Source organism: Mugil cephalus, chromosome 15 (assembly GCF_022458985.1).
Source record: "Mugil cephalus isolate CIBA_MC_2020 chromosome 15, CIBA_Mcephalus_1.1, whole genome shotgun sequence".
Taxonomy (NCBI): Eukaryota; Metazoa; Chordata; class Actinopteri; order Mugiliformes; family Mugilidae; genus Mugil; species Mugil cephalus.
This window is the reverse complement of record NC_061784.1, coordinates 606,181-630,843: the sequence shown is the minus strand read 5'-3', so window position 1 is coordinate 630,843 and position 24,663 is coordinate 606,181. Positions and strand designations below refer to the sequence as shown.

Here is a 24,663-nt window from a genome sequence, read left to right as displayed (position 1 = left end):
ATCCAATTTCACTTGAAAAATTATGATTTATTTACTGCAAATAATCATCTAAATGATAAATGCACTCAATGCAGATGAGGCAGACATTGGTCTTGATGGTGTTTACCTTATATCCATCAAAAATGTATCATCAAATCTTGAAGTATCTGAGTTTTTGGAACCATTTTAGCTTAAAATAACATCGAAATCAAATTTGATAGTACACTCACTTGTAATAAGGGATGTTTCCTCTTTCATTTCCCACTGCAATCCTGTTCTGCCACTATGTAGCTTGAGCCGATCAAATAGTGTCATGTGAGAAGTGCATAGAACTTGATGCCACTCATTCACATCACCAAAAACTGATCTTTGGGTAGCCTGGCATAGTCAGACTCAGTTCTTATAATTTAAGCCTGGTAACAATTTTTACAGAATTTATTATGAGGGGTGTTTTAACGGTTACAGAGGAAAAATCCCTCTAGTTTATTATCAATTTAGTTGTAAACAAATTAAACTCTATGGCGCTCAGAAGATGTTTCACTTTGTTGGAAGTCTGTTACCCCTTAGTCGATCACCACACTGAACCTGTACAAATGATATAGTGAATAATCGGTTCCCGACAGAAGGGTTCCAGATCAACAATTCCAAAAGAATTCTGGGCAGGGAAGTTGGTCTGGCTTCCGGTTCTGGAACTGCTATAAGAAGAGTAGCTCAATATTCTCAGGGTGAATAAACCAAAGTGTACATTTACTGATGGAGTCAAGAGAAAAAGAGACTGACTGAGCAAGAGGCAGCAAAAGAATACATTTCACATTGGCTTCTTTGGTGAGAGTTTTGCAAAATAAAGACAAACACCAAGTTGGCCGTTTTGCTGAATGGCTAGTACACATTGCCTGTTCTGCTATATATGTGTTGTTGCACTTGATGTTAACAAAGTTGTCCACTTGCAAGTTTTACATCCTATGCCAACCTATGGACATTTTGACAGATGTGTAGAAACTTCCTAGAACTCTTGTTTGCTTTAGATGGCATTTGCTTTACTCAACTGGTAATATAACACCAGTGTGGAAATAATGCACTAAAAAATGTAATTACTTCTTGTGGCCTCAGCAATAGATTCATATTGTTAATTTTAAAATAACGAACCAGCCTCAATGATCAACATCTCTCAAATTAAAGGTTTTCATTTTTTAAAAAATACAAAAACAAAACTGCAGTTGGCTAGTCAGTATACGCTGTATTGCAAAAAGTATTCGCTCACCTGCCTTTACGCGCATATGGAATGGAAATAAAACCTATATGTATGAAAAACACCTTTGCTAAAGTCAAATATTAAAAAGTTGCTAAAATCAAATATTTAAGAAGTTTTTTTTTCTCTCATTCAGAGTTCCTTTCACTGGAAATAAGGGGCCGTGTCCAACAACTGAAAAACAAGCCGACACCATAATCCCACCTCCATCAAACTTCATACATCAGATTGCCAGATGGAGAAGTGTCACTCCAGATAACTCCACTGTGTCCACTGCCGTCACCACGGCATCCAACGCTATGCATTTCACTTGGTGATTTTTGGCTTGGATGTATCTGCTCGACCATAGAAACTCATTCCATGAAGCTCTCTACGCACTGTTCTTGATCTAATCTGAAGGCCACATGGAGTGTGGAGGTCTGTAGTGATTGACTCTGCAGAAAGTTTGTGACCTCTGGACACTGTGTGTGTCAGCGTCTGTCACTTTACGTGACCTGCCACTTCGTAGCGGAGTTGTTGTCATTACCAATTGCCTTCACTTTGTTTTATACATATACGATTTTATGCGCCTGTGGCCATGGAAGTGATTAGAATGCCTGTATTCTGTGATTTGGATGGGCGAGCGAATACTTTTGACAATAGCGTATGTGCACATCATTTGATTTACTGTATGGTCCACCAGATCCGTGATTCAAATATGAAAGTTTTGTAGTTAAATATGCCGAGCACCAGTAGAGACTATTGTAGATGAGATGAGATCCTAATGACAGGTAACACTGAGCAATTGTGAAAAATGTCTACCAAAACAATTCCAGGTTTAATTAAAATAGAGTTGGTTATGTGCCTGTAGCTTTGACAGTGATGGTGACGCTGACAGGCTCGTTCTCGTCTTCAGTGGGAGAGGCTTGACTTGTGGGTGAGGGGGTGGTGAGGGGAGAAGATGCCCGGGGTAAAGCCAAAGTTGGACCTGAAAAAAGAACATGAAGCTTCAACTTCAAGTAGGTAGGGGAGTGGTGATATTTTTAGGTCTGCTGATTTTTGACAGCTTTAAGGTGACTGTGTAACATTTGTGTAGGTGTTGTCTGCAAGAAATAAAACTCGTGGAAGTGTCCCTCCATAAAGAAAACACCCTTTCAGAGATAATTCTAGAGCGTATTGTGACCCAAGGCAAAAGTTTCCACAAGGCATAATATTAAGACCACTTTTCTAATATTGTAGGTCTCATTTGAGCCTCCAAAAGACTTCTGACTCATCAGGGAATGGACATGGGCCTTCTGGGGGGTGTCCTGTGGGTTGAGGGGAGCAGTCTCTGTGGATCATCCCATAGATACTTGATCAGTTTGGGATCTAATGAATTTGGAGGCCCGGTCAACACCTTGTGCTGTTTATCATGTTTATTTGAGTAAACTGTGTGTGTGTGTGTGAGTGTGTGTATATATATATATATATATATTATGACCTTGTTGCTGTTTACCAACGAAATAATAAATCAATCAATTTTTCTCTCACTGCCTCAAATGGCACAGCAATTAAATCACTGTACGTAAAAAAAGCTTCCAGGCTTCAGTTATAGAGATAAATAAATAATTATAGTAATTTAACATGAGTGCTTTTAGTGAGAGAGACAGAGAGAGACTACAGCTTGTTACAAAATATGTATTGCCTGCCTAAGTAATGATGCCCACACAGCAGAGCTGTTTGTGCTTGTTATGCAGCAGTAGGTAGAGAGCCATTAGACAGCAGTTAAAATTTCTTCTGTTGTTCGTATGACTGAAGGAACCTGACATATACAGTCCTTAGGTTTTTAAGAATGACTGTTTGATGTGAATTAGGCTTGCCTGAACTGGATGATCCACCAATCTCCTCTATTCCTCCTTCTGACCCAGCGACCACTTCATCCTCTGGTAAATGGATGTTTTCCCTTGACTGGCTGTGCTGCCTGGGGACATCACAGGAGGAAATGGCATGTCTTTATGAGTATTATGAGTATTTATGAGTATTTATCTGTTTACAATATCAGAAATTAGAAATGTTTTATTGTTGCCATTACAATGAGACAAATACAGCGATACTCACATGCCAAACAGCATGTCATGTAGTCCTGGAGAAGGAAACAGTACATTAATTATGTTAAAATGGTTTATTACACAAGTCAACAGGATATTGGTGTTCCTGTGTGAGACTCACGAGGGTTGTTGTTGCGGTTGCGGATTATGTACACGAGCAGCAGCACTGTAAGAATGGCTGCAAAGAGCATCCCACCTATAGCTGCGCCAATCACAGCAGGGTACACGTTGTAGCGTGGTTCCGCTGCAACACATCACAGTTAACATTGCAAGATAGTACGCCTCTGAAAAAGCACAGCTATTATACTCATGTATCTCAAGTGGTTCTCAAACCATGCCAGTGCCACTTTTGTAGCACAATGTGTATTAACGTCAGGATTGTTTGAAAATGTGATCCTTGTACAACCATCCTGTTATTGCAAAAGACTGATAAACCTGGTTCAACCTAGCATTGATATAGTGCAAGTGAATACATTTAATTCGACTGTATGGGTTGAAAACCACTTTGATGCTATCCTGACACCTGCTCTACAAACCTCTCTACACCTTAAATAATCTTCTGGCTTAATCAAAGAAGTCCAGTCATTTAAATAATGGTACAGTTATCACAGAGATGTTAGGAGAAGCACACAGGATCAGTTTGAAGAAAAGGAAGGTGGTAAAGAGGAAGTGAATGGAAGTTGTGACATGTGTGTCATGGTTTGAATGTAGTTTCGATTTATGTGCGAGTCTTTCACCTAAGTGGATAACAAAAAAGAAAAACAAAAAAGTTAGATTCTCATCAAAGGCACTATAACTGTAATCACAGCATGATACTGTCATCAACGTTTTTAAAATGTTGAATTACTTGTTCTTTCTGCCTTTTTCCATTTTTCTGATCAGCTTTATAAGACATTACTAACTTAAACACTCAGCTCTTTGCTTTATATTTGACATAACTTTTGTCACTCTGCTCACTTACCATACCTGGAGTCTTTGCTACAGAAGGGTGTCCGATGGTGCGGTGGTTAACAGGTGTGATGCGGAACTGGTAGGTAGCAGTGGGTATCAGTCTCCCTACTGTTTGAATCCTGACATTTGGATCATGGATGATCTTACGGTACCAGACAATGGGACCAGTCCTCTCCTCTGTCTGCTGCTTTGAATCATTTCTGCCTCCTCTCCTTTCTGGTCTCTCCAACACAGATCTGTGCTCCAGGAAGAAACTTGTCCAACCTCCCTGTTCTTCATTCTCTACCTGCCACTCCAGCTCCACCTCATTACGCTGGTGGCTAATGTATGTAGCTCTGACCAGGGTTGTGTTGGGTGGCATGGGGTGTCCTGGTGTAGAGAAAAAACAAACGGAAATATGCACTTCTGTGTGATTCTTCAATGTCAAATCACTTATTGATCACTTATCTCACCAACTATTGGATGGCTTGTCAAAATTGACAAAATTATGCAAACATTTATAGTCACAAGAGGAATTCTAACATGTTTATAATAACTTATGTATCTGGAGTTTGCAGCCATTCAACTTTGATTAGTTGTCTCCAAAGGTAACAAAATCCACTAAACGATACTTAATAAGTAGCTTGACTTTCTGGTTGAGTAACAAGAATTCAGGAAGTCACTTATTGCAGCCAATAAATAGTACAATGCTAATAATCCTGTGCAACCACAACCTTTACAATTCACTTATGGCCCCAAGTCAGCTGTTGTCCCTAGTTCCCTGGTTCACAATACACAAATGGACATAATGAACATAAACAACACAAATTGAAAAATAAAAATAAACATGAACCAATTTTTTTTCTCTCTGAAAAGGAGTGGGAGTAAGTACAGACTAGGTACTCCTTTTGGGATAATTTGATTAATTGTGTGTGGACATCTTCTTAACGATCTATCAGTATTGTTATCTTGTTATCTAAGTCTCAGCAAGATCAACAATTTCACTTCCCTCAAATTTAAAATCTCAGAGCCTTCTTCACCAACCATTTGGCAGGATAACAGATATATACTGTAGATTGAAAATCAAAACACATTCTTACTCTTTACAACTAAAGTGACATTGACTTCAGTTCCTCCCACTGCATTGGAAGTGGAGCACCTGTAGTCGCCACTGTCTTGAGTCTCGTCCGTATCTCTCACTGTCAGATTGGCCCATGCAGATGTTCGCAGCAGTGTGTACTTGGAGGTGTCTTGGACGCCGACACCCTGATTGTTAAACCAGGTGATTTCATTTACAGGGAGATAGTTGGCTCTGATATTGCAGGTGAGCTGTACATCACTCCCTTCGTACACAGACACAATTCTCCGCTGAGTCAGCAACACAGGGGCCTCTACATGGTAATAATGTAAAAATTAGTTAATGAAAAAAAACCTAATGTTGTTGTTGTATGGTAAGAAAGTGTACTGACCCAGTGTAAGCTTGCAGGTCTTGGTTTCAACCAGTAGTGGGTGCTTAGCATGGCAGGTGTACGGTTTCCCACTGCGAGCAGTGCCATAGCGGAGTATCAGGATGTTGGAGATTTCTTGTCCACTGCTGCCCTGGCCTCCGGGGCCTTCCCACCATACCAAGCCTTTTGGGGCACCTCCATCCCAGGAGCAGGAGAGCATCAGATACTCTTGGCTGTTTGTCACATATGCAAAACACACTGGCTCTGCAGGGGGAACATCTGATGAAGGAGAAGTAAAATGTGAGAGGTCTATATATTATTAAGTGTATAAACTTTATATGTAATTTCTACACTCACATGCATGTGTGCTGCACTCCCTCCGTTGTTTCAGGGCAAGATGGGAGCCTGTGCATGTAAACATGCTGTTATTAGATGGTAGGCCTCCAGAGAGCAGCAAGATGGCAGTGGTAGTGTGGTGATTTGATGTGTTGTTTATGTTGGTGTTGGATTGTTCTTGTTCTGCATGTGTCAGGTCTCCAGTCCACTGGAGGGACGGGGAGGGCGATCCTCCGGGCCAGAAGCAGAACAGTCTCAGAGAGGAGTGATTCAGAGCCGGCTCCACCGAACAGGAAGGGGAGCCATCTGGTGGGTCTGCAGGGATAAGATACAGTACAGAGTAACAAGGAAGTGACATGGAAGGTCTGTGTTTCATGAGGTTATCAGGGCCAGAAAAATATCCTGTGTGGCTTAAGTATTCTCAATGTGATAAAAGATCTACAGAGGAAGAATTATGTCTTTTAATCATTACACATCTGATCTTGTGATAGAGCTGGATAACACAAATGATAGTTGAGTAAGGCACTTTTTTAAAACTTGGCAAGCAAACAGAAAAGTAAATGACAAGCACTGGCATTCTGCCAACCAATGCTTGTCATAACTGTGACATCACAGCAAGGTACCTGCCAGAGAGTCCAATCAACTTCCCCAACGGTCCAAACAGGAGAATACGTCTGCAGCATCTCCATACTCGACTGTGTGTGCATGTGTGTTGCTGTGTAGGTAGTGTAAGTGTATACATTTTTTAGCCTTATGTCTGACTGAATAGGGTAAGAAGAAAATAGAAGAAGCAAAAGAGGGAGTGGATTCATTAAAAGTTAAATGATCCCAGAGCTATAGAGGTAAGAGATTCAGAGTTAATGAAGATGACAAGTGCAATTAAGCTTGTCTTAGCTTTGTACAGGAAATGTCAAATCTGAATGATTTCATCACATCTCACTCTCCTTTCCATTTGCAGTACAAAGACAGAGGAAAACCAGTTTGGGCTGAGTGATGGGGTTGACAAAGGAGCAGGGTGGTTGGTGGCCAAGGTCAGAGGTCAAACTCACAGTAGACGGTCAGGCTGATGGTCTTCTTGGAGCGGGTGTTGAGGTAGGTGTTCTGTGCCAAGCAGGCGTAGTCGCCAGTATGCATGCGGAGGATTTTGGTGATGGTGAACTGCGCCCCAGTATAGACCTGGGAATTGTTGTAGAACCAGACATACTGACTGGCTGGGTTGGACTGGGCTTGACACAGCAAAGATACAGTCTCTCTCTCCAGAGCTGAGTAGCCGCGCTCTGTTATACTGTACGGAGTCACGTCTATCTGAGGAATATCTGGGCCATCTGAGGGCGAAGAACAAAAGATGAGGATAGATATATATTGTACACAGGAGTGCAAGCTTCTTTGGGTCTGAAAACTACAATTCAAACTGGTGGGCCTCCTGCTTTGCTTTTACACTGCAATAATTGTTACAAGAATTCAGTTTGTGAAACACAAAAAGACTGAAGCTTGTGCAGTTTGGAAAATCTGAATTTTTAAGCGAGAATACAACAAAAGAGAAGCTAGTGGAAACTCGAGATGTGGTCTACTACAGATGACCTTTAACTACAGAACTGTATTAAACACTGTGTAATCATTTGTCTACATTATGATTCAAGTGACAAAGTTACATTTTCTTTGACTGCGACAAATCCTACACATCTTACACACAAATTTTACACATATTTACACAAAATTACACAGTAAATATTTTAAACCTAAAGTCACCTTTAATTCCTGCTTCTTCAGGATTATGAACTTAAATACAGCTGGATGACTAATAACCCTCACAAACTTAAATAGTTGTGACCTACTGACTCCAAAATTGGAAAAACTTGAAAAAGAAAAACAAAAAGATTATACTCACAGATGGTGTCCAGCCATAAGCGGTTGGAGCTTTCGCTGTTCACAGCATTGCTGGCCACACAGCGGTACCAACCTGTGTGGTTTCGGTTGACATCAGTCACGTTGATGATATGGCTGCTGCCCTGTGCGAAAGCTGTGACATTGCCACTGCGGGTTTCGTGTTGCCACACATACTGGATGGGCCCAGTCCCATTTTCCAGATTACAGCGCATCCACATTGTCGACCCTTCCACTGGAGAGGCATCACTCAACAGAAGGTAAGGCTTACTGACGGGAACTGCAGTCACAACAAAGTTGTATGTAGCAATATTTATTTTCTCTAAAGTAGTTTGTCCAGTAAATTAAAAGATACTTATAACAATTTAACCTGTAGTGTGTTAAGAATTGGCTCACATGGGCTGCCAAGCTGAGCAAAGGCCCAAAGGTTTAGTGTGTATCCAAGATTTTACAAAACAGAATTAATTCCACTTCAGTTTTGACACAGGTTTACATGTACCATACAAAATGGCTGACAAACACAAACCAAATACATGGATTCTCTTCTGTGCACACAAAATGGAGTTAGCAGCCTTAACATTTAGCTTTCAAGTTTTTCATCATGTGCAAACTAAACTAGCCATGTTGTTTTGTAGTCTTTAAAGCTTTGTAGTCTTTAAATGTTGAAACTTTGTTTTTGTATTTATTTAATGTTTACTTTCCCTTGTCATGTGCACTGTCTTAACTATATGCTGCTGTAACACTGCAATTTTTCCCACTGTGTATATGTGTATTCCTTAAAATGTCAAACTGCTCCGTGGAAAATACAGATGAGCAAGTCATACTGCCCTGTACTTTGATTTGTCTGGACTCATTAATTGAAGTAAAATGTGATTAGGTCTATTGATGTGTTTGCAGCAACTACTCATCTAATTTTCATTGCTCACTTACTGCACAAACTTACTTATGTATAAGTGGTGATGCATCTATTGTAAATATCATATAATTTCTTAACATTTCTTAACATGATTTGGCCATTAAACTCCTTAACAGGCCATCAAATAAACTAACATTTTATGCATAAGCTCATTTTATACACACCCCTCAGGCAAAACATTATGGTTTAGTGAATTTGGAGGGCAGGCCAACACCTTATTTATGTTTTTTGTGTGTTTGTCTGTGTCAGGATGCATCCTGCTAGGATGGCTGCTGCCATCAAGGAGTGTCATTGTTTTGGGATGGGGGCGCCTGGTTTGGTCTGGTTTGGTAGTAAGTAGACAGTGGCGTCGTTGCAGTGGCGTCTCCCCACCAGAGGGCGCTGCTGTGCAGGGGAGGATTATACAGTTTATACATTTTCCTGTGTAAGTTTATAACAAATTCAACTTTCCTCAATTAAGTGTCCAAAGGTTTCATTTGATGAACCCAATTCTCCCTGTTGACCCTTTTCGCAGTCTAGTTGTGTGTATAGTTCACGCTGTGTCTCTTTTTCTGCTCGTGGGGCACAGCTGAGAATGGCCTGGCCTGCAGCGTCATGAACTGGTGAACTGCTGCATGTACAGTGAGGTGGAGCCTGAAGTTCAAGGCCTCAGAGCTTGCGTGGGGCTTGCACACGTCTCACTAGCTCAGCTAACATAACAAAACATAGCTAATTCAGGTTTCATTCAATCATTGCATGATGAACTGAGTTGGCTACCTGGCTCATGTACGATTTAGGGCTTTAGCACTTGAACATAAGTTGGAGATAAAATGTTTGGGACCACATCGACTAGAGAATTTAATAATTTCTGAAGACAGAAAAGACAAAAGTAGGTAAACCAGGAGTTGTTTAAGCAGAAAACTTGGTAAACTCCATTACTGTGTCTTTGTTATGAGGGCATTGATTATGGTATTTCTGGTTTGCATTATAAGAATTTCCTTCATGGCCCCACCAGAATTTCCAACCCCCCCCCCCCCCCCCCCCCCCCCCCAAAGATAAAAAATAAATAATAAATAAAAAAACCTAGGTAAACCTAGGTTTGCCAAACTCATGTCACTACTCAGCAAAAGCTACTCAGTGTTGCTTTAAATGTTCAGTATGAGTGGAGCTCTAGAGATATTGAGTACACATTTCTCTCTTACTTTTCAGAAGGAAATATATCTGTGTACAGGAGGTCTTACCTCGAACAGAGAGGTGCACATAGTAATAGTAAACTATGGGCTCCTGGTCTATGTCATAGAAGGCCTGGCAGGTGAACAAACCATGTGCAGCCAGAGGCAGTTTCTCAATGCTCACAGCTGCACTATTTGAAATCATTGTCAGTTGTCCTAAAGTCTCGGCGAGTGTCTGGATCCTCGGACCTTGGCCCAAATTATACACCACAGCTTTTATGGCTTCAGTGCCGGGCTTTGTGAAGCTCCAAATGTACATGTCAGGTACGGTGGAACCACACTCCAGGATTACCGCTTTACCCAACACTCCAAAGATACTGGTGTCCTGGTACACCACCTCCCCTTTGTGACTGATCTGTATGGCTGGACGAGAGAGAGGATAGACTGACATGCAAATGAGATGATGGTGTCATGTGCCCTATCAGCATTCAGTTGCAAGATAGGTTACACTGACAGTTTCAGACAAGATATAATATTTTAATAAGGGACTCTAAAACAAGTCACTTTTCTATCATTCATTCCAACATCTAATTCATGTGACCAGTTTGTCCTTTATTCTAACTATTCCCTTTGTCTGTTACCTGCAATGAACTATAATTTTTTTCAATAGAAAAAAAGAATATATATATATATATATATATTTAAAAAAAAAATATATATATAAAATGTGCATAGAATGAGTGCCAGGACAAGAAATGAAAGAATGAAGAAAATGCAACACAGAAAAAACAAATATACTGTATGTTTAGTCAAAAAGCTTGAACAATCTGGAATGTGACACAATATAAATACATGAGCCTCATGTATCAAATATATGTAACTCTTCAGTTCAAACCTTTTATCTTTTATCCAACAGAATTACAAATTATAAAGAGTTTTTTTTTCTTAACTTGTGGTCATTTCATTCAGATGATGACATGTAGTTACCAAAAACAGAGGAAAACCCTTACCATATGTTGTCAAATTGACAAGATTGGTTGTTAGATATAGAAAGGCCAGCCTTAACAGTTGGGCCACCATGGTATCATGATGATCCTGAGTCCAGCAACTTCTTAACTCCAAAAAATGTGGCACCTTAAAAGGTAACCCTTTTCAACTCCAAAAACAACTTCTTATAGCTTCCTCTCAGACACCTGAGGTTGCATCCTTCCTTGTGATCTGCAAGTTTCTGGGGGATACTGGCTGCAGTTACTGACTTCATCAGACTGAGAGTGGGAAGGAACGCAGGGTTACTAAACTGATTTAGACTCAATTATTCATGTGTTTTCCTTTCTCTCTGTCCCTCTTTCTTTCTCATGTGGGGTTAGAATAACACAGTGATACTGACCTCATCAATAATACAACAGAGAAGCATCGGTCGATGGGTTGGCCTTCCACACGCATACACACACACACACCTGTGCATACACCTGTACATTAACTAATACACCCATCTCAATATGGACCTTCCCCGATTCAGAATCCCCACTTAAATCTTATAATTCTGCACTGAAAAAAAAAAAAAAAACTTCCAATGAAAGTCTGACAGGTTTTGCTGTAATGGATGTCTTTCTATATAATCACATGTAGAATTACATTTTCACAACGTTAAAAATGTTGTATTGTGCTATAATAATGAAGTGAATGTTTCATGCAGATATCATCATGTCTCCTAATCTTTCCCAGAGGCTGCACAGAAGATGCATTCAAAACAGATATATGAAAAGGAGCGATTAAAGGGGATTTATATCTTCTGCAATGTTCTTTGTCATTTGTTTACCTGCCAGTTTAAGGACAACAGTTCTTTTAAACTTAAGAAAAAAAGCAAGACAAATGATTTGAATAGGTGCAAGGTGTCACATATACAATATATGTCTCAAGTCATAAAAGTGAAAGCAGATATTCTAGAGTAAATTCTGTAGACTCTGTTGATTGGATTAGGATTAAAATAGATTCAGAAATCTGGTATCGCACAGTGATGCCTTGTATTTCCCTAACGTGGCAACATTCAAACATGTAAACATACGGTGCCCTGGGTGTTCTTTAAAATATGAGTCATTGGTTTACATGTTCATAGGAGCAAAAGAGGAGGAGCGATTGTTAACCCAAACCATGAGTATGTAATGTGAGATGTTTGTCATAAATGAATGCAGGACAGAGATCAGTTTTCCTCACTTGGCAGACTGAAACACAGCAACTACTGAGCCAAGGACCATAATAAAAAAAATATATGATATCACTCTTGAATCCAGTAGGAAGTCTAACATAATTTGCTTTAACTTCATGACAAGCTGGTCACATTTCAAGTCATTTATCTTTGAGCTCGAAGTACAATTTTTCATGTGAGTGCTGAGTTGGCTGCTGATGCTCTAACAAAACTTCAAGGCTTGAAAGTTCATGAACTCAATGCAATAGATTTGGAGCTACTATTCTAAGAGTTGGGATTTTATTGTCAGACATTTCATTGACATAGAAAAGGCAGCTTTAGAATACAAAGGCCCACCCAGGACTCTGAAAGAAACTATAAGCTATAAACTATATAAACTATAACTCTTATATTCAGTGTTGGGCACTCTACTTTTAAAAAATAGTTAGTTATAGTTACTAGTTACTTCTCCCAATAAGTAACTGAGTTATGAACTGAATTACTCCACTACAAAAGTAACTAGTTACCAGGGAAAGTAACTACTGTGTTACTCTTCTTTTTTTTAAGTTTAAATATGTCTAATAATTAGTTTTTTTTCTTAGCAGATTTCAGCCACTTGCATATAGAATTGTATAGACAGAACTTTTAAAATGTATTGCCCCTCAGACCCCAACTGGTGGACATGCTGCTTTCACATCGGCAAAAGTCTCGGGTCGGACCTCCCGCTGGGAGAGCTGCGTGCCTGTTTTTTCCTCCCTCATAAGTCATTGCGTACATTGCAGATAAAGGTGCAGTTTGAGATAAGATTAAATAGATCCTGGAACCTAACCTGGTCTGGAGCAGGCTAGCTCCACAGGATAAATCTCCATGGTAACTTATGTCGAAACATATTCCACTTTCCCCTATCCTGCTTTCGTGCAACTGGATCATGGTTTAATTCATCCAGGATAACCAACATATCCCAGCTTAATCCTTTATCCCACACCATTAGACTGTCTGTCAACATGTTATATAATGAACATATCAGTCCTGAAATAATTTTACTTTATGATAAGGAAAGAAGACGACTCTTTAGTTTAGTGGTACACTGCTGATACAAGTTTACTCAATCATTTTTAATTAAATTCTAAAAATACAAATTTCATCCAACAACTTATGTCAATGAGTTCTAAAATCCACAGAAAACACAGATAGAAACATCCACTTCAACATAATGTCTTCAGTAAATAAAAATATTTTTTCTTTGCAAAGAAAAATACAGGTAAGTAATACAAAATATGAACTGAGCAGAGGTATTAACATTAAACCAGGAGATAAAACCACAAGGTCCGCTGTTTATCAAGACTGGGATTGTACAAGATGTACAAGATATAAAGTGAGTGGGTAATAGAGAAAGTGAAATCTTTTTTTTTTTTTTTTTTGATTTGTTTTCTTCTTTTTTTACAAAATGCCATGCCATAGAGAATAAAATAATGAGTCATCCACACCAAGCAATAATCACATTCATTCAGTTTGATCTAATCAAATATAATACAGCCATTCACTCTACATGTTTCAAATTAAAGTCTAATACTCTTTAACTTGAACTCCACATTATCTGAAATGACCCTCCCTTTTCAATGACTACATAGCACAACAAAAAACAGGACAAAAGAGAGAAAATATTTCAAAACTGGACTTAATGCCAAGTCTAACAACAGAAGCTGCATTGTCCTTGGATCTCAACAGTCATCCACAATAGTTCAGAGAGTGCAGGTACACTGCCTTATAGTATAGGGTTAAATGTAGCTTTCCATCCTCCTCTTAAGGAATGGGACTGGAAAATGTGTAGCAAGATGCTTCAGACATACTGCTCTTTGGGAAAAGTGTAAGCAGCCACTCCAGGGGGAGGAGAAGACAGACCTGTTACGGAGGGGTATTTAAAGACAGCTGTGGTGTGTGAAGGAGGAGAGAATGTGTTCTTTGGTGTGGTGGTGCTACTGCTGCTTGTTGCAGGGGTTGTTTGTGAGGACTGATAGGGGTGCTGGGGCAGAAATGTAAGTGGAGGATTGATTGGAGGAGAGTAGGGCTCTGGATAGTCCTCTTTGTTACAGGCCAGTCTGTAGCTCACATAGTCAGCTGTGTTTGGAAGCTCTTCATAAAAGCGTCCTGAATGCTGTAAAGAAAGTAGAAACTGGTGTTAATGGTGTATCCAGAAATGTAACAGATAAACATGGATATACTGAATATAAACGCTTGAAAGTACACTTACAGAACCTAGTCAAACATGTAAGCAGAAATATATTTTTGCATTTATTTATTCAAGAAAATTAATAATTTGTATGTACGGGAGTTTAGTCAGATTAAACAACATGTAGCAGAACTTGTAACCAAACTGAAGCCTTTACGAACATTCTTTTAGAGAAACAAATCTTTCCTCAGGCAAATAGTACAAGTTACATTTTTATTAGTATTTGACTACATGTCATTTATATGCATTCTTCTCATGCCATAATAAAACCACTGGACACAGTTTATCATGTAGCAATTAGATTTATTACTGATGATGGGTTCATGACCTATCACTGCAAACTGTACCAAAATGTCTGGACATCGATGGCTCTAAGAAGAGAACAACACTGTTTATTGTCCCAACAACACACTGATTACCTGGATATCATCTCCTGGTCTTTTCCTTATTGGCTGGAATTTTTTCGAAGGAGAGTCACTTCTAACAAAACAGACGAGAATACTAATAAAAAAAACCAAGGGAAAAACAAGAATGCGAAGCAAAGTGACTGAGTGAGCGACTTTTACGTACGAGGTGTTGTCTTTTCTACTTCTTATTTTGAGAATCAACACTGTGATGGTGATGCCCATGAGTACTCCAGCAGCCAATAATAAGGCAATGACACTGATGACATCACCTGTTGCAATCTGAGGTAGTGGCTTTTCTACAGGGGAAAAAAAGAAACACACCATTAAAGTACAAATAAGTGAGATCTGTATCTCAAATATATTATTAACAGTATTAACAGTATCAGAAATGGCATTACTGAATGTCAGATAAAATCTAGCAACCGTACCTATAATGCTGACCTCCACAGAGCCTGATCGTGTTCCGATGCTGTTGGTGGCGTCACACACATAAATACCTTGCAGGTCATAGGTGACTTGCCCTTTAAATGTAAGAACGTTGTCTTGGACCTCAGCATTGTTCGGTAAGGATCCATTAATACTGCAGTAAAACAAATAGTATAAACACAGTACAGGTTAAATAACAAATACACTTGCATTTTCAATCAAACTTTGGACTTGTAAGTAGTACAATTGTAAAAGGTCTAGGTGTACACTGCAAGGACCCATAAAAACTACACAAAAAAAGAAGGTTGGTGTGAAGGATAGGCTCTTCGCATAATTAGGAAACAGGAAGTCCAGTAGGAGCTGGGAGATGTGGAGTAGTGGTTAGAGGCACAACTAGCTTGGGGCCTGAAGGGTCCCCGGGCGCAGCCTACCTGAGGTTCCAGCCCACTGCTCCAACTGTACAGACTACTGTGTGAACGAATGGATGGATCAAATGCAGAAAAGAAAATTTCCCCATGAGGGAACAAGTATCAAGATTCAAGATCACTTTATTGATCCCCGCAGAGAAATTGTTTTGGCCAAGAGTCTCAAGATAACAGAGAACATAAATGTGACCAGACATAGACATAAGAGTACGAGTCACGGAGAAAAAAATAGAATAAGATAAAAAATAAAAAAATCTTAAAAATAGTGTAAGAATTAATTTGGTGTCTTGGTTTATGTTTGCTTTCTCGGTGGTGATGGTGGTGGTGCTGCAAGTGGTTCCAGGAACTCCACTAGCTGAAGGCCCCTGTGCTGCCCATGACAGTCTCCGAGACCCCGTTCTGCAATCTCACAAACTGCAGCTTTTCGTTCAAGTACTCCATAACCCAGGAGGTGAGGAAGTGGTCCACCCCCATCCCCTCCAGTTTGTTCCCCAGGATGTCAGGTCTAATTGTATTAAAGGCACTAGCGAAGTCAAAGAACATATAACACATAACCCCTGGGCTCGTCCAGGTGTGAGTGAGCCCTGTGGAGCATGTAAAGCACTGCATCTTCAACCCCAATGTGCTCCTGATAAGCAAACTGAAGAGGGTCCTGAGCATGCACCACATGAGGCCTGAGGTGGCGAAGAACCAGTCTCTCCAGGGTCTTCATCAGAAGGGAGGTGAGGGCCACCAGTCTGCTGGTGTGAGTGGTGTTGACCCCAGATGTTCCACTGCCTGTCTTGTCAGTTGATCAAGAGGTGGTGGCGCTCCATCTGCTCCTGGTGGGTGTGCAGTAGCTGCCGACAAAGGTGGAGTTGGAGTTGAGGGCGGAAGAGGAGATGGAGGGGGGCAGGGAGGGTGACTGGCCCAGCAGCAGGGGGGTTGTCGAACCTATTGAAAAACTGGTTGAGCTGGTTGGCCTTTTCCACACCTCCTTCTGTCACCTGGCTACTCTTCCTTCCATAGACTGTGATTGTCCTCATCCCCCTCCACACCTCTCTGGCACCATTGTTCCTCAGCTTGCTCTCCACCTTCCATCTGTAGTCCTGCTTTGCTGGTCAGAGACTCTTCTTCAGTTGTTGCTGAGTGTACAACAGTACACTCAAATCTGTGCAGCCAAAACAGTCCTTCAGGGCTTCACTGGCCTCAGGTTTCCACTTCCTGGATGTGCAGTTAGACGCAGCCTCTGTACGGAGGGGATGTAGGAGGGCTGAAGGTAGACCAGTTTGTGATCTGATCTACCCAGCGGTGGTAGGGCTGCAGCACTATAAGTGTCTCTAACATTCACATACAGGAGGTCCAGTGTGTTGTTTCCTCTTGTAGGATAGTCAACATATTGCACAAAGCTGGGCAGAGGTGATGCTGGTATGGTTAAAGTCCCCGGAAATCACAATAACTGCCTTTGGGTGTTGGAGACGGGTCTGTCTGCGGCCTGCAAGAGAGAGGCGTGACAAGTAGGGGGCGTGTCGAGTTTTCCCCTACACAATGGAAAATCACATTGAACCACGCGAGAGGTAAAGAGAGACTCGCCAAAACCTAAAACAAAATAGGAAATGAACCAAAACAGCCCGAAAATAAAAGAATGGCCGACATGCACTCTGTAAGTGTCAGCGTAATTTATTTAATAAATAAATAAATGTATATAATAGTTGTATTCAGCGATGGACTAAGCAAGTAAGATATAGGCTATATTTATCCATAGCATTAAATATAAGTGGAGAAACAGAACGAAGCCGGCTCGTTGCTGTTTAAACTAAAATAATATTAACCAGTTCATTCATAAACATTCTCAGCGTGGTCTAGTGGAGCATTTTAAATTGAGTAATATCATACTTTTTTTTTTTTTTTTGTGTGCACAAATTGAAAAAAAAAAACAACTTTTATGTTTGCTTTCAGCTCCATCCAACCATCATCATTGACAATGGACATATTTCAATGTGTAATGTAACATGTAATTGAAAATCTTTAATGCATGTTCTTTTTTGGCAGTGAATTAAAAATGATGGAGGAAGTGTTGGTGGGGCACTTGCCCGAGGAGGCAGCAAAAAAGCTCTAACCGTTCAAGGAGCAACTACAAGTAGCCCCCTCCTCTGAGGCATTTCTCAGATGTTCTAAAATAAAAAAATTGTGAGAAGCCTTGAAATGTTTTGTATTTTTTATATAATTTTATTATAAATTTTGTTCGTACTTTTGTAATGTACTACTTTTCAAATAAATCTACACATTATGCTCTTACTCACACACAAGCACTGACATTATTTATTATTTAGCTCATGAATTCTTGTCTGTTAATGTCTTGAAGGTTTTTTCTCATGTCAGAGTCAAAGAAAATTTTACATCTCAATCCCTAAAAATTAATGGAAAATAGTCCAATTCTATTGCCAACTTTTGTAGGCTACTTCGCTACTTTAATATTCATTAAATCCTGTCTTAAATTTGTTTTCCCCACTTAAAAAGGTAAAAATAATATGCGCTTTACAATATATTCATTATAGGGCAAACAATGCGTAAGCAAAAACGCTGACTTTTGTGCAGTTGGAACAAACTGTGTTAGTAGCTACTTGGGCTCATATCCCTTTAAGAACCGTGTGTAGGGCGTTCCTTTTAGTGGTGGGGTTCGTGTCACATAGTGACGCCACTACTCGACACGCCCCCTACTCGACACGCCTCTCTCTGACGTCACATGCGATTTCCGCAGTGGCTCCCGTTAGAAGGGCTGGGCAATTAATTTCTACAGGGGGCCACATGAAAAATCTGAAGTGTGTTGGAGGGCCAAACCAAATGATAACTTGAACGTAATTCTGCTCAATATTAATTTTCTCCCATTGTAAAAAGCAGTCAATTATATATGTTGATAAGCTGCTTCTGGTAATCAGAAACATAAGAATATTCTGTAAATATTTATTTAAATTTATGAGTTTTGCTGTAGGTTGAAGAGGAAAATTAAACACAATCGATCTGTAGTTTTGGATATAACGCATTGGAATGTTGGAAAATTTGTCCTCTTTGGAAAACGTCAGTGGACCAAGGAGGGAAATTATAAAATATAAATAAAATAAAACTATAATGTTTAACCCTTTAAGACTTGAATGTCCGTCTGCCCACAAAGAGAAGCTTGCTGTATTTGAATTACCGTAACTACCCGATAGACAATAGTAATAATAATAGCGCAAACCACTGTGATTTACGGTAATTCAAAATCGGCCGCCTTGAGGGATGCCAGCGATCCGTTCAGGCTTTTGAGGGTTAATAGATGGCAAGAAGCTGTTTCAAGCTTACTTTTTTGAAGAATTAACGAAGTAACAGTGCCATGACGTAAATAATACATCATGGCTCAAGATAAAAGCAACACAGTCCTATTGCATGCACAGTATAAATACTTGTACATTTGTGCTTATGACTGACATACCGCGGGCCAGACGGGAATGCCCAAAGGGCCGTATGTGGCCCGCGGGCCGTAAAATGTCCAGGTCTGGTTTAAAATATGGTCGGAGCCCTACTGCTAGTAGTTCAATGCCCCGTGAACAGATCTTGTCATTAACAGTTATGTGATCGGGATGACACCACCTGACACCACAACCAGCCCCGCTCCTTTTTTTTTTTGTTTTTTTTACTGCAGGCTTTAGATGGATGGTTGGATTGATTGATTGATTGCTATATTCATAGGGAAATTAGGTAAGCGGGTTGGCGTCTCTCAGTGCGTTTACATGCAGAGCTTAATCGAGCTATGCTCAAAATTCGACTTTCTGACTACAGTCCCTGTCCCAGTTTACACGCAGCGCAAGAAAATCGAACAACTGTTCTCTTCCACACTAGCGATAAGTGTCTTTTCAGCGGGTTAATACCACGTTAATACGGCCCAATTTCCGGGTTGACCTATTACGCGACATAATAAACAAGAGTCGTTTAGCGGCAGACCGGCATTTTAAACAACAACCAGACGGATAATACTAAATTTTTTTAATCATGTACGTAATGTTCGCGCTACTTCTGGTGCAGGTAAGATCCGCGCTATCTCTCAGACGGCTCCGTTTTTCTTCTTCTTTTGCGATCGGCTTTCTTGGAAGTCCCAGCGCAGCGGTCGTGGAGCATGCGCACACGCATTATCCGATTGAAACCTCCGATTCAATCGCATTATCTGAGCACTCAATCGGATAATGAGAACTCCGATTTTAATTGGAGAAACGTGTTTACATGCACTTAAGTTCTCCTGTTATAGTCCGATTACGGCAATAATTCGTTTTTTTCACGTGCATGTAAACGCACCGACTGTCTGCTCGTACCTTTGTGAAGCCAGTTACATCCACACAAGAGTCCTCTACCTTGTTATTCAGCCATGACTCAGTGAAGAGAAACAGACTACATTCCCGAAATCAGTAAAATCAGTAAAGGAATAATTATTTTTTATTTATTTTTATTTTAAGAATAAAAAGAGCTTGTAGCTTTAAGAAAACACAATGCTGGTGAAGCACCTGGTCCAAATGGATTCAGTAGTGAACTCTACAAAGATTTACCCCCTTCTAAATATGTTTAATGACTCTTTTAAGAAAGCTATTTGCCGCAGTCTCTGAGAGAGGTGCATATCTCCCTAATTTTATAAAAGGGCAAAATCCCTGAGGACTACAAATCCTAGAGAAGTATAGAAGAAAGGAAAGAGAAACACAGGCCTAAATAAGGAAAGAGAATAGCAGATTCTATTACAGAATAGTATAAGGCTAGGGAATATCCTTCCAGTGCCAGTAAAGTATGTAGTAAAATGTAGAAATTACTGCCTCAGAAGTAATTCAGTTGAAGAAGTAGTTTCATAGTAGTTTTCCTATTCCTACTGATACATCTCATATTTTAACAGGTATCAGAAGCGCAAGGAAAGGGGATTGCTAAAGGCAGCTGCAGACTTGATGCCCAGGCAGCTGCAGAAACAAAGAAATAAATGTCGGGAAAATTCAAACAGATACAACAAAAAGAAACGCAGTGCAGTCCAAAATATACTGAATGAAACCCCTCCCTCAGATGACAATATTGATGCAAACCCCAACCTTCAACCTCAACCCCTACCATCTAAGAGAATGACCATAAACTATAATCAGCCACCCGTAACATCAACACCAAAGCGATAAACAAACACACAAACTGAGAGACAAACTAAGGAAGGCAAAAAAAGGTGAAAAAATAAGATGATGTGTCCACAGTAATAAATGGTAAAACTGGGGAGATCAGGAAGGGTGGACAAATTTACAGGAAGAGGTTCCTTTCAGATACAATGGAACTTCTCCACAAGAGATTCCTCAGTAAGAACCCAGACCTGAATGTGTCCCACTCCCAGTCTTTTAAGCTGAAGCCCTTTTGGATAGTGAGACCAAAGGTCTCAGACACAGAAACATGTGCCTGTAAAATTCATGAGAAAAAAAATGCACCAGCTTGGAATAATAAATACAATATCTCTTACTAATCTGGTGGCTTCATTCATCTGTGATATAGAAAAAAACGATTGCATGTATGGCAGATGTGAAACCTGCAAGGATCTTACATTCCCTGTGGCTGTTGATTCTACGACAAAAAACAACATTGTGTTATGGAGTGAGTTGGTGACAAAGACAATACCAGTGACCAAAAAACTGCCGGATGGCACTGCAGCTGAGTTCAATATGAAAACCACAACTCTGGAGAAGAAAGTACCTAACATCGAGAAACTTGTAGAGCTAACCAAGACAGACCTGCCACATGTCTATACTCATTTATACAACATTGGGCATCAGTTCACACGTATTAAGCAACTGAAAGAAAACTTGACTGAGCATGTATTGTAGACCACGTTGATTACAGTGAAAATTACACTTGCAAATGGAGTAAAGAAATCAAAGCCACTCACTTTGGTGGATCACACCAGCAAGTCACACTCCATAAAGGGGTGATGTACTTCACTGGTGGACAAGCTGAATCCTTTGCAACTGTGTCTGGTAGCCTACAGCATAATGCTGTTGCTACATGGGCACATTTGGAGACAGTCTTAGAGCACATTAGATCAAGCCATGTCCTGGCAAAAAATATACACTTTCTATCAGATGGACCAACCTCTCAGTATCGGAATAAGTTGGCATTCTACCTTGCATCCACCGTGCCTTTTATGAAAGGCTTTAAGACTGTGACGTGGAACTTCACTGAGGCCTCTCATGGGAAGGGAGCTCCTGATGGAGTAGGAGGTGCTCTTAAAAGCCTTGCAAGTCGTTTGGTGGCCTATGACACAGACATCCCAAATGCTGCTGCTTTGTCAGAAAATCTGTCAAAGCAATTAGTCCATGGGCCAGACCGGATTTTGGTATCAGTCAAAGGGAAGAAGGCTACCTATATTGTTTGGATAGATATATGTCTGTAGATAATTTTTTTGCATGATAGCCTTTCCAGGTGAGTAGCTAAATATTGGTTATCAGCTCATGAAGCTAACCACCCCCTAAGGAAAACTGTGTGTTAGACGCATGTGCATAATCTGTTTTACCCTCATGATTAGGACATTTCTCAATGTTCAATAATATCGTGTTTGGTATCATTTTAAAGGGGACCTTCTAAGCTTCCATTTAAACCCAGTTGTGAACCTGTCTGATAAATATGGAGGTGACTGCAGCTCATCAAACCATCAAAAGCATACATTTTTTCACATTTTACGCCTAAACTATGTTCTTTCTTTTAATCCTGTAGGACATAGGAACATCAGAAATACAAAACCCAAGTACCACAACATTCACCTGACTATAAGGTTTCAGAAAATATATAACATGCCCATATAATTTCATTGGGAGAATTCAAGATGGCGTCGGAGTCCATCTTTACCCATTTTCAACTTTTGATCTTGACAATGCAGATGGTCATGTAATACCTCTTTTTGTATGTTTACAAGGGTGGGAAGTTCATTTCCAGGGTTATTTTTGAGATACAAGGTCAAATTCAAGGTCACTTGAAGGTCAAAGGTCAAATTTGGAATTATACTGTGCTCCGGTTAGAAGTAACCCCAGTCCACCACAACAGAAAGAAGCAGAGCCCAGGTAAATATCACTCCACCACTGCTGTTCTATCAACGATCACAATCAAAAACAAGCAAAGCAAGGTTTGTTTTACTTCTATGATTATTCTATCAACACATACATTCACTTCAATTATATATAATTTGCTTCAGATGTAGTACTGTGGAGTGTGTGAGACTGTTTTAGTGGCTATCTAGCAAGAACTGAAAACTTACACTAACGTTAGCATAATTTTAGCTAGTAAATTATGATGTTTGATGCAGCAAAATTTGCTGAAGAAAGCATATTTTCACGGACCGGCCTTTAAGGTGTGGTGGATAGATACAGGGCTTTCCACAAGCGCGGCTGACGGCCATATAGCCCACTACAAAATTAAGTCCAGCTGGCTACTTTAATGACTATTATTTTTATAGCCTCCAGGCTCTAAATATTAATGTTCGATTTTAATAAAATTTAATGTTTATCTAACGTACTGACAATAATGTTAAACGGAACCGCATTCATTTAAGTTGTGATTCGCGCTGCTTGTACCGATAATCACAAATTACTCTGATCACCGCCGACTTCATTGAACAAGAGAAACTCATCTGTGTGTGTGTGTGTGTGTGCGCACACTCAGCGGCCAATTGCAGCTAACAACTGTAGTATATGAAGCTACTTGTCTCTTTCACACATATCACGTCACTTTCGCGTAAATTCTCTTTTGTCTTACAACCAAAAGACATGCATTCATGTGTTTACTGTCCTTGCATATAACCACCGAATGCCTGGCCACCTGAGGTCAAACCAGAAACAGAGTGTCCGACCATTCCAGCATCGCTCGCTGTGTTCCTGTGCTATCTACTCATAGGCTCTAATGATCCTGTTCATGCAGCTCAGAGAGTTAAGCGACGTCTGCAATCATTTGGCCAAGACATAGTATATGCAGTGACATGTGGAAAAAATCAAGCCTTCTAAGCACATTGTTCTGCCATTCAGTGTCAAGTCATTGACAGGCAGTGTGGAGTTGATAAACATCCTCAACCGACTTGGGCACAGTGTACCCTATTCCCAGATGGCAGAGATTGACACTGCCTTGTGTTTTCAGAAGCTCTCGTCATCAGGGAGAGATACGGCCTTACTAGGTAACATCCATCCAAGAATATTTACAACTTTAGCCTGGGACAATATTGATCGTCTGGAAGAAACCATCAGTGGTGAGGGAACATCTCATAGAGTCAATGGGATTGCTGTGCAAGCAAAGCGAGTTAACCAAGTTCCTGTCCAACCCATGGCCAGTGTTGCCAAAACAAAGAAACGAAGTACTGATGCACCCCTGCCAATGCTGCCAACTTACAATGCCGGACAATGAATGGGGCCAACACAAAGCAAAAGTACACATGTTGATACTGCTGCCAATACTCATCTTGCCAGAAATAAGAACCTTGTTTCACAGCAAGAACACCAGTCAGTCAGCAGTTGGACTGGCTTCAACATCCTGACTCGAGGTGACATAATCGTCATCCCTGACAATGTAGGCTACCTGCCAACTATCAATGCTCCAGCAACACAAATGTCTACGGTCAATGAAGTGCTCAACCAGTCACTGAGCATCATGCAAGACTTAAGCCTGAAAGAGATTGTCTGTGTATGTGACCAAGACCTGTATGCAAAGGCTGCTGAGATCACATGGAAACATCACAACAAGTTTCAGAACATCATCATCAGGCTTGGGGTATTCCACACCATCTGCACACTGATGGCAATATTGGAAAACATTTCCAAGATGCTGGACTCCGAGACCTCTGCATTGAGTCTGGTGTGGTTGCAGAAGGCTCAGTTTCTGGTATTATGGATGGCCGTAAATACAACAGGGGTATGCAACTACACAAGCTCCTGTATGAGGCTCTCAAGCAACTGACATGGAATGGGTTCCTGTCTTGGTTGGAGGCAACTGACATGAATGACCTGGTTCACCTGGAAGAGACACTGAA

At 40.3% G+C, this 24,663-nt stretch overlaps 2 protein-coding genes across 4 annotated transcripts in view; both read right to left on the bottom strand.

The window, feature by feature from the left end:
- Positions 1-25: 25 nt before the first annotated feature.
- Positions 26-11,465, bottom strand: LOC125021745 (V-set and immunoglobulin domain-containing protein 10-like 2). Its single transcript, XM_047607911.1, has 12 exons — positions 10,970-11,465; positions 10,029-10,382; positions 7,897-8,172; positions 7,058-7,333; positions 6,030-6,323; positions 5,694-5,951; positions 5,325-5,615; positions 4,261-4,614; positions 3,416-3,538; positions 3,305-3,329; positions 3,067-3,167; positions 26-2,195 (listed from the first exon to the last, which is right to left on the bottom strand). Exons 1-12 carry the CDS (start codon positions 11,037-11,039, stop codon positions 2,065-2,067), a joined length of 2,553 nt encoding a protein of 850 aa, XP_047463867.1. The 5' UTR covers positions 11,040-11,465; the 3' UTR covers positions 26-2,064.
- A 2,102-nt stretch (positions 11,466-13,567) lies between these two features.
- The window catches only part of nectin1a (nectin cell adhesion molecule 1a), a 99,734-nt gene continuing 88,638 nt past the window's right edge, over positions 13,568-24,663 (bottom strand). The window contains exons 7-10 of one of the 3 annotated variants that reach the window (XM_047606191.1): positions 15,210-15,361; positions 14,945-15,077; positions 14,794-14,854; positions 13,568-14,299 (exon numbers count right to left, since the gene is read on the bottom strand). In XM_047606191.1, coding sequence (XP_047462147.1) covers positions 13,985-14,299; positions 14,794-14,854; positions 14,945-15,077; positions 15,210-15,361 — 661 coding nt within the window. In that variant the 3' untranslated portion in view covers positions 13,568-13,984. Of the gene's footprint in view, positions 14,300-14,793; positions 15,078-15,209; positions 15,362-24,663 lie in introns of all 3 variants that reach the window. The other 2 variants (XM_047606190.1, XM_047606192.1) reach the window with 2 other exon arrangements.

Excerpts from the sequence above, each read along its gene's own strand:
- LOC125021745 (XM_047607911.1), bottom strand. The coding sequence starts at position 11,039 with ATGGTGGCCCAACTGTTAAGGCTGGCCTTTCTATATCTAACAACCAAT. Across the intron at positions 5,952-6,029 it reads GGAGTGCAGCACACATGCAT|ATGTTCCCCCTGCAGAGCCA; the intron begins GTGAGTGTAGAA and ends CTCCTTCATCAG. Across the intron at positions 3,330-3,415 it reads CAACCGCAACAACAACCCTC|GACTACATGACATGCTGTTT; the intron begins GTGAGTCTCACA and ends TTCCTTCTCCAG.